Here is a 10983-nt window from a genome sequence, read left to right on the forward strand (position 1 = left end):
TCTGATTCCGAGTCTAATAGGAAACAGAATAATTCCAGTGCTGCATCCGTCTAAAACCAATCCATGACATGGACCTGTGCAGGAAGTGTGTCCTGGAAGGAATTTGGGGCGTAATGATTGACAGGTCTAGGTTCATAAGCCCTGAGGCCACCAAGAGAGTAACACCAACAAACAACTCAATAGTCAAAGGTCAATCTACTAATTAGGAAAACACACATTTTTTTTTTGTGCTAAAGGTTATGAGCAATGTTAATTAGCTCCGAGACCTCCACCAAACAAAGGTCATCAGAGGTTGTTGCCTGTGGAAGTCAGCTTTTAGCTTCCTTGCCCTCACCTTGGTGGCCAGCAGCCTGGTCAGGTAGATCTCAGAGACCATCTTGCTGCCTCTGTCCCCCTCCCTCTGGTCCGAGTGGTCGTGGTTCTTCACCAGGTGCCACAGTTTGGTGCCGCTCTCCAGGTCGGGCGTGATCATGGGGGTTCTGGAGCGCAGACTGTCTGGACTGCTGGCTGTTCTCAGCATGCTCTCTGGCGGGAGGAAAGACTCGACGTGACTTGGAGATCAATTTTACCGTTAGGAGTGTTGGTGATATCAAACAGGGCTGGGCGTGTCATCGGTTCTGGAGCGATGCGTGAGAGCATCGTGTACACAGGTGGAACACCAAAAGTCCATTTGTGTCAGCAATTCACCTTCAAATGTGAAACTGATATCAACATGCAACCCTTGTAGCTTTCATGATACACTGCAAAAACTGAAATCTAAGTAAGATGAAATATCTCAAATAAGGCTGATATTTGCTTATTTTCTGTCTGATAAGATAATTCTTCTCACTAAGCAGATCTTATGTTACAGTGTTTTACTTGTTTTGGTCCTAAATGATCTCAGTGAGATATTACAGATTGTTGCTGAGATTTGATGACCTATATTGAGTAAAACATGCTTGAAACTAGAATATCAACTGTTGCAAAGCTGTGTCATCAACACTCACAAGTATAAAACTACTTTTTTTAAAGTAATACCGTATTTTTCGGACTATAAATCGCTCCGGAGTATAAGTCGCACCGGCCGAAAATGCATAACAAAGAAGGAAAAAAACATATATAAGTCGCACTGGAGTATAAGTCGCATTTTTGGGGGAAATGTCTTTGATAAAAGCCAACACCAAGAATAGACATTTGAAAGGCAATTTCAAATAAATAAAGAATAGTGAACAACAGGCTGAATAAGTGTACATTATATGAGGCATAAATAACCAACTGAGAACGTGCCTGGTATGTTAACGTGACATATTATGGTAAGAGTCATTCAAATAACTATAACATATAGAACATGCTATACGTTTACCAAACAATCTGTCACTCCTAATCGCTAAATCCCATGAAATCTTATACGTCTAGTCTCTTACGCGAATGAGATAAATAATATGATTTGATATTTTACACTAATGTGTTAATAATTTCACACATAAGTCGCTCCTGAGTATAAGTCGCACCCACCGGCCAAACTATGAAAAAAAACTGCGACTTATAGTCTGAAAAATACGGTAATTTCTTATTTCAAGCATGACAAAAAAAAAAAATCATGACTTTGACACAATTGTGTCTCATAATTAAAACAGATGACAGCCAAATGGACTTTGCTGTTTTATTTTCAATGCAACAATAGAAAATACGTACTCATATAGTAGTACAGTTGGCACAGTACAGCAAACTGACTATTTAAACATTTAACATGTGACATTTCTAACAATTTTGAACAGAAATAGTTCATGCACATTCAGATAAATTCTTCAAAATTACAATTAAAAACATTTTAGGCCGGGGGCCGGGCTGTATATATGCGCACTAATTGACTGAAAGAGCACGCACTTGGCGTGATGATGTCATGTTATCCATGGAAAAATGCATTTTTAGACAATATGATTTGCCTGAGCGGCTACGAGACCCCGAGAGTAACAAGATGTTGCCTTGTTGCCTTTCTATTAAGAACAATACATTAGTTTTTAGTATAAGTTTGCTGGTTTCAAGAAATGTAATGCAGAGCGCTTATCGTTATGTCAAGATAATGGCACTAGCATTTACTTCATTTAAGAATATTTTTCAACATATTGAGCAAAAAGTTCTCTTTTTTTTTTTTACCAAGAAAAGTCCACAAGTTATTAGTGAGAATATACTTATTTTAAGCTATTTTGGGTTCATTGAGGTTAGCTAATTTTACTTGTTTTGGAAAGTCTTAATCAGTAAATGAACAAGTGGATTAATAATCCATTTTTACAGTTTGTCCTTCATAATGTTGACAAAATAATAGGTGTATAAATGACACAATATTTTACTGCATACGTCAGCAGACTAATTAGGAGTCTTTGTTTGTTTACTTACTAATAAAAGACAAGTTGTCTAGTATGTTCACTATTTTATTTAAGGACTTAATTGCAATAATAAACAAACTTAACGTGTAACGGACTTGGTTTTAGTTGGTGGACTTGGTTTTAGGACCATTAACGGACTTGTTTGTTTACTTACTACTAAAAGACAAGTTGTCTAGTATGTTCACTATTTTATTTATGGACTTAACTGCAATAATAAACAAACTTAATGTGTAACGGACTTGGTTTTAGTTGGTAGAAGAACTCCTCTAGGTTTTAGTTGGTGGACTTGGTTTTAGTTGGTGGACTTGGTTTTAGGACCATTAACGGACTTGTTTGTTTACTTACTACTAAAAGACAAGTTGTCTAGTATGTTCACTATTTTATTTAAGGACTTAACTGCCATAATAAACAAACTTAACGTGTAACGGACTTGGTTTTAGTTGGTAGAAGAACTCCTCTTGGTTTTAGTTGGTGGACTTGGTTTTAGTTGGTGGACTTGGTTTTAGGACCATTAACGGACTTGTTTATTTACTAACTACTAAAAGACAAGTTGTCTAGTATGTTCACTATTTTATTTAAGGACTTACCTGCAATAATAAACAAACTTAACGTGCAACGGACTTGGTTTTAGTTGTTAGAAGAACTCCTCTTGGTTTTAGTTGGAGGACTTGGTTTTAGTTGGAGGACTTGGTTTTAAGACCATTAACAGACTTGTTTGTTTACTTACTACTAAAAGACAAGTTGTCTAGTATGTTCACTATTTTATTTAAGGACTTAACTGCAATAATAAACAAACTTAAAGTGAAATGGACTTGGTTTTAGTTGGTAGAAGAACTCCTCTAGGTTTTAGTTGGTGGACTTGGTTTTAGTTGGAGGACTTGGTTGCTGTCATGTCTGTGTTGATCATGTTTTTGTTTGGCCATGTGCTGTTTGTTTTTTGGACACTTTCTTAGTTCCTGGTTGTTCACTCCCTTGTTTTGTTTCCATAGCAACCCATTCGTTTTCACCTGACATGTCACGCACCTGTTTCCCGTTTTGAGTCACGCACCTGTTGTTAATCATGTCTGTGTTATTTAAGCTTTGCATTTTCTGTTGGTCAGCCTGGCGACGTCACATTTATGCTCTGCACACTTTATGATCACTCTTCTTCATGCCATGTTCACAGTCCCATGCCAAGTAAGTTTTTGTTTCATGTTTATAGTTCTCCGCCTTTGTGCGCGCCTTTTGTTTTCATAGTCAAGTTTTTTACCTCCGCTGTGAGCGCCTTTTGTTTATACCCCTTTGAGTTAAAATATTAAACATGTACTCACATTCCCGTCTTGCCCGCGCCAACTTTCCGTTGCCTTCCGGAAAAACAAATCCCAAGGACCAAGTCTTGACAGTTGCCTTGTTGCCTTTCCATTAAGAACAATACATTACTTTTTAGTATAAGTTTGCTTGTTTCAAGAATGGAATGCCGAGCGCATATCATTATGTCAAGATAATGGCACTAGCATTTACTTCATTTAAGAATATTTTTCAACATATTGAGCAAAAAGGTCTCTTTTTTTCTTCTTTCTACCAAGAAAAGTGCACTTGTTATTAGTGAGAATATACTTATTTGAAGGTATTTTTGGGTTCAGACTTAGACTTCCTTTTTATTGTCATTCAAATTTGAACTTTACAGCACAGATAAGAACGAAATTTCGTTACATAAGCTGATGGTAGTGCAGGATAAAAAAAAAGCAATAAGGTGCATATATAAATAAATAAATCAATATAAATAATATATATATAATATATATATAAAATAAATAAATATATATATAAATAAATAAATAAATTACTGTTCAGATAAATATATTGCACTTTTTCACATGCGTCCACGTTTATGGATGTATGTTATATTGTCTTTTTTTTTATTCCAGCGAGTTAATCCATTTTGGGGGGAGTTGAGGGGATAATTTAATTATGATGCGTTCAAGAGTCTTACGGCCTGCGGGAAGAAGCTGTTACAGAACCTGGAAGTTCTGCTTCGGAGGCTGCGGAACCTCTTTCTAGAGTCCAGCAGTGAAAACAGTCCTTGGTGGGGGTGGGAGGAGTCTTTGCAGATTTTCTGAGCCCTGGTTCATTGAGGTTAGCTAATTTGACTTGTTTTGGAAGGTCTTGACAAGCCAAATTTGCTTCTTCTATTGGCAGATACTTTTGCTTAGTTCAAATAAAATACCCCTCATTTTTTGTATTTTTGTTTTCTTGTTTTTGAACACACTTTGAAGACACTTCACCCTTGCTCCTGATGGTGGTTAGGGCCTTGCATGGCAGCTCCCGCCATCAGTGTGTGAATGGGTGAATGTGGAAATAGTGTCAAAGCGCTTTGAGTACCTTGAAGGTAGAAAAGCGCTATACAAGTATAACCCATTTTTACCATTTAGTAAATCAGGCCCTATGTCTTTAACGACTCACTGACACTGTGATGTGAAAATATATAATATTTAATGTTGTATTGCAGGGAGAAATGGAGTCAAAAAAATGAATTAGATGAATTTATCAGATGAAGTTTTAAAAAAAAGGTGAAAAAAGGCAGCTGCAGAGGGTGAAATGTTCCTAAAAAGTGACATCTTCCTCCTCTCGCATGTCCGCCATCAGAGAATACATTTGTCTGTCCGTCCTTCACTTTGTTGATCCTCTTACTTTGTGACATGCATGCTCTCCTCGTCAATGTGTGACCGAGCAGGGCAGGATCAACATGTCAAGAAGAGAATCAGGAGCGGGTCCACGGAGGTAAAGAAGGATCGTGATGGGGGATGTAAGTCGGTCTGTCATGGTGACTTTGGACCACAGAGAGAATATCTTTCATTTAAAAGTCCTCACCTAAAGTCTTTTTTTTTCTTTCTGTCTTGCCTATGGTGAGGGCGGTCGCATTTTTTTCCGCTCCCTTCTTCTCCCTGCTTGCTCTCTTTGTTTTGTCTTGTCTACCCTTTTTTGAAGCCTCTTTCTTTGCGCTGTCCTCCAAATCTAAACATCAGACATGGAAATGATCAGCTGGACTCTCGACTCAATTGACAAAATCTTTTTGAGGAGGAAAAGAGGTTCTGGGGAGCCTGGCTGCCCTGATGGAACCATTGCTGTACGTGAGAGATTCCTGGGATAGATGGAGAATTTCTGAAGTCAATCGCAAGATGGATCACATCATGGAAAAGCTGGTTGAAAGGGAAAAATTGGATATGAGGGCCAGCATGGATGAATAGAACAGCAGGGTTTCCCACACATTCATTTATTTGTGGCGGCCCGCCACGAAAGAATTACGTCCGCCACAAATAAAATAAAAAATTAAAAACATTTTTTTTTTTTGTCCTCTCCAGCTTGTCAGGCAAATCATATAGTTGATGTAGATGCCCATATCGGCTGTTCAGATTTCCTTTACAAAAGAGAAGTGTAGGATACTTCTCTTGTTGCCTTATTTGTATTTGACTTTATTAAATGTATTTATATTAGAAACACAACATGTGTATATAACAAAGGGTGCAAAGTCTGCAGGCAGTAGGAAACACATGGTTAAGTGTAGGGAGTAAAACTGATGGCAGTCTAAAGTTCAAGATTTTTGGAGCTCTTTGTTCAGTGGATCAGATGTTTGATGAAGCTCTGTGTCTATCTACCACCACTACTGTTTTCTGTTTATTTGTTACTGACTGTGGCAGGACACCTCTGCCTCTGTTTCACTTTATGTTGCTGGTAAATAATATGGTTGTAGTAGTAGGCTAAAGTTAAATTATTTAGTGTGCACTAATTAAAGGGGCAGAGCTTTGAGACATTTTAGCGTTTATATTTTACAAGATATATATTTTTTGTAAGAACCACAATTAATAAATATATTTCAGTGAATAACTTATTGTTCAAATCTGTATATAAATATGTACATAAAGTGTTGTAATTATATAGTAAAATGGATGGATGGATGGACGTTTAAAACAAAACTGTTATTATTAATTAGTAAGTATACATTTTTTGAGCCTTTTTAGAGAAAATCAAATCATAGTAGTAAATTATGCAAATTACTCGATGATGTCATGGTGACCACGCCCAAAGCCATGCCCATAACCACGCCCCCACCGCCACAGGTATCTTGGCAGTTTATGGGAAACACTGAACAGACAAAGCCATTGCAATGTCTGCTCGCGGAAAAAGTAAAATCCTAATCTACGATTTGACTCCCTCGAATGGCCTTGACGCAGGAGCAGGCTGTTCTGAAAACATCCCCCCGAGGACACCTCAATGATGGACGCTTTTGACCTCCCTCCCTCCTCAATGACACCTGGAGTTGAACTTTGCCTGCATGCAGAACGGCCCCAGGCCTATGGACACTACATCAACACACCCAAGACAATGGGCATATACACTACCGTTCAAAAGTTTGGGGTCACATTGAAATGTCCTTATTTTTGAAGGAAAAGCACTGTACTTTTCAATGAAGATAACTTTAAACTAGTCTTAACTTTAAAGAAATACACTCTATACATTGCTAATGTGGTAAATGACTATTCTAGCTGCAAATGTATGGTTTTTGGTGCAATATCTACATAGGTGTATAGAGGCCCATTTCCAGCAACTATCACTCCAGTGTTCTAACGGTACAATGTGTTTGCTCATTGGCTCAGAAGGCTAATTGATGATTAGAAAACCCTTGTGCAATCATGTTCACACATCTGAAAACAGTTTAGCTCGTTACAGAAGCTACAAAACTGACCTTCCTTTGAGCAGATTGAGTTTCTGGAGCATCACATTTGTGGGGTCAATTAAACGCTCAAAATGGCCAGAAAAAGAGAACTTTCATCTGAAACTCGACTATTCGACTAGTCTATTCTTGTTCTTAGAAATGAAGGCTATTCCACAAAGTTGTTTGGGTGACCCCAAACTTTTGAACGGTAGTGTACACCCCCACCCACCCCCTCCCCCACTCCACTGCTTGATTCCCCTTTGGGGTGATGGACAGCTGGCAGCGCTTCATAGCAGCAGTCGACCTCCAGGGCCCCAAACCCCAATGGCATAGAGGTTTTTTCCCACTCCAGACTGGGCCCCCTTAGGAGCCCAGTCTATATTGTATTTTTTTACTCATCTTCTTCCCCAGCGTTTTACCTTTTTCTCACCTTTTAAGGGGCGCCTCATGGCGACCCGTCAGCGTTCCTGTTCTGTAACCCTGTACACTGTTTGTTTGTCTAATCTTGAACGGGTTTGTGCTGAAAACATAGTTTCGTTGTACTTGTTGCAATGACAATAAAGTCCTATCCTGTCATCTACGACATGCTGGTAGATAATTGATTGACTTAGATGTGGAGTACATCTGGTCTGTAGTAGTTTCCATCTGAATGTGGAGGCTGCTACGTTGCATGCATGGGTAAACATGGATGCAAACACACCAACACACACACACACACCTTCTCTCGTACCGTATCTGCTGAGAGATTTGGTGAAGGTGGAGGAGTTGGAGATGTTGTATGCCGAGTTCTGTTTGGGCACCAGAGCAATCACTGAGCCGTCTGTCACCTGCAACAACAGTTGGAATGTCAGCCATCACTAAAGAATGACAACAACAACAACAATAATAATAATAATAATAATAATCAGTTCAATGGCACTGAGGTGTCTGACTTCATCCATCCTACATGGGGCAAACACTTTAGAACACACTTTAGAACACACTTTAGAACACAGGCTAAGGCCCCCCCATAACAAAACATTGATGTTGTTTCCTGTGAGCGCTGATTTTATGGGACACTTTTTTTTAAATGCATTTTTGAAAATATCGGCGTGTTTGTTCCCGTTTGCCAAGTTCTTAAAGGCGTGAATGCATGGTGACTGCTGAGCCGACTGAGCCCCCCGGCATTGGGAGGGGGAGACGTAATGGGATAATAATCACCATTATTTTGGATTGATTTCAAATTCACGATTAATAAAACCATTCTTCATTCATTTGAAAACATGAGTATTAATTGCACCACCAAAACTCAAGAACAAATTATATGTTTATATATATATATATATATATATATATATATATATATATATATATATATATATATATATATATATATACATACATATATATATATATATATATATATATAATATATATATATATATATATATATATATATATATATATATATATATATATATATATATATATATATATATATATATATATATATATATATGGTAACACTTTAGTATGGGGAACATATTCACCATTAATTAGTTGCTTATTAAAGTAACAAAGACTTAATTTAGAGTTATTTGGACACTAGGGGAACATATAAGGGTTAGGGTTAGGTTCGGGGTTAGGGTTACTAATAAGCAATAAGGGTTAGGGTTAGGGTTACTTAACTCTTAGAAAAGGGCTTACTAGTTGTACAATAAGGCCATGCAGAATAAGGCATTAATAAGTACTTAATAATGACTAATTAAGAGCCAATGTGTTACTAATTTGCATGTTAATAAGCAACTAATTAATGTTGAATATGTTCCCCATATATATGGTCACACATATTCACCATTAATTAGTTGCTTATTAAAGTAACAAAGACTTAATTTAGAGTTATTTGGACACTAGGGGAACATATAAGGGTTAGGGTTAGGGTTACTAATAAGCAATAAGGGATGGGGTTACTTAACTCTTAGAAAATGGCTTACTGGTTGTATAATAAGGCCATGCAGAATAAGGCATTAATAAGTACTTAATAATGGCTAATTAAGAGCCAATATGTTACTAATTTGCATGTTAATAAGCAACTAATTAATGGTGAATATGTGTTACCATATATTTATATATATATATATATATATATATATATATATATAAATATATATATATATATATATATATATATATATATATATATATATAAATATATATATATATATATATATATATATATATATATATATATATATATATATATATGGTAACACATATTCACCATTAATTAGTTGCTTATTAAAGTAACAAAGACTTAATTAAGAGTTATTTGGACACTAGGGGAACATATAAGAGTTAGGTTAGGGTTACTTAACTCTTAGTTAATGGCTTACTGGTTGTATAATAAGGCCATGCAGAATAAGGCATTGATAAGTACTTAATAATGACTAATTAAGAGCCAATATGTTACTAATTTGCATGTTAATAAGCAACTAATTAATGGTGAATTTTTTCCCCATACTAAAGTGTTGCCATATATATATATACTGTATATATATACTGTATATTAGGGCTTCAACTAACGATTAATTTGATAATCGATTAATCTGTCGATTATTACTTCGATTAATCGATTGATAATCGGATGAAAGAGACAAACTACATTTCTATCCTTTCCAGCATTTTTTTAAAAAAAACAGCATACTGGCACCATACTTATTTTGATTATTGTTTCTCAGCTGTTTGTAAATGTTGCAGTTTATAAATAAAGATTTATTTAAAAAAAAAAAAAAAAAAAAAAAAAAAAAAATGTTTTAAAAGCCACTGCGCAAGCGCATAACATAGATCCAACGAATCGATGACTAAATTAATCGGCAACTATTTTTATAATCGATTTTAATCGATTTAATCGATTAGTTGTTGCAGCCCTACTGTATATACCAATACATATACATATACATATATATATATATATATATATACACAAGTATGTGACGTATGTAAGAAGGTGCGCTTGTTTTATGTCTCTGTGAGAAGGAGAGACAAGAAAGAGTGAGAAGAGCATGTAGTGTAATGCCCGCAGCTAAAAGCAACTATGTGAGAATGTATACTCGAATATCACCATATAGTCATTTTCTACATCGCACAGAGACAAACCCGCGATATATGGAGTATATTCCATATATCGGCCAGCCCTAGTTGGAGCTCTGCATCCTACCTGGTAGTGAGCCAGGCTGTTGAGTCTCTTCCAGTCGTTGTCAATCTTGGTGGTCACGTCTTCATCCTGCAGGATGATGCGAGCCATCCTTCCTTGGCGCCATTCTGAGAAACAAATCATCTTCAATAACCCTCTCCGCTATTTTGCATGCCACGGATCTCCCGTTCTCACCCAGGTCCATGTCCGAGGCCTTGGGTCTCTGCGAGTAGGGCGTCCCCTTGTACACGGCATCCAGGAGCTTCTCCTTGACCTGCGTCACCGTGTCACAGTTGAGACTCTTCACCGTCACCTCGGGAGCATTCTCGTTCTCTGGGTTCACACAGTGCAGCGTCTGTGGATGGACAAACATTTACTCCACTTTAGGGGCGCAGCCATTTACAATTTGTGCTTGCTGGTACCATATTATATTATATTATATGTTTTTAGAACGATACCAAACCATTCAGTGAGTTTTTCACACAAAAAAAAAAATCAAGCCGTGTGGCTGAAATACCGTAAATACTGGATAGTAGACACATTATATTCCTGTTATTTCTTGTAAGATAATGTTGTATACAAACACGCAAGTAAACAACAATTCATGGCCATCTTATTAGAATAAAGTCCAACACTTTAGGTTGAAGTAACAACTGCTGTCATTTTCAATAAAAGTACAATAACCAACATTTCACCTGCTACTTCTGCTTTTGTTTTTCTACAAGAAATGTCAAAATAAATATAATAAAAAT

At 36.7% G+C, this 10983-nt stretch overlaps 1 protein-coding gene across 3 annotated transcripts in view; it reads right to left on the reverse strand.

The window, feature by feature from the left end:
- The window catches only part of LOC133648406 (plexin-A1-like), a 155580-nt gene that overhangs the window by 17213 nt on the left and 127384 nt on the right, over positions 1-10983 (reverse strand). For 2 of the 3 annotated variants that reach the window (XM_062044473.1, XM_062044464.1), the window contains exons 15-18: positions 10427-10586; positions 10256-10359; positions 7778-7886; positions 335-525 (exon numbers count right to left, since the gene is read on the reverse strand). In XM_062044473.1, coding sequence (XP_061900457.1) covers positions 335-525; positions 7778-7886; positions 10256-10359; positions 10427-10586 — 564 coding nt within the window. The remainder of the gene's footprint in view (positions 1-334; positions 526-7777; positions 7887-10255; positions 10360-10426; positions 10587-10983) is intronic. The other variant, XM_062044481.1, reaches the window with a different exon arrangement.

This window comes from Entelurus aequoreus, linkage group LG01 (assembly GCF_033978785.1).
Source record: "Entelurus aequoreus isolate RoL-2023_Sb linkage group LG01, RoL_Eaeq_v1.1, whole genome shotgun sequence".
NCBI lineage: Eukaryota > Metazoa > Chordata > Actinopteri > Syngnathiformes > Syngnathidae > Entelurus > Entelurus aequoreus.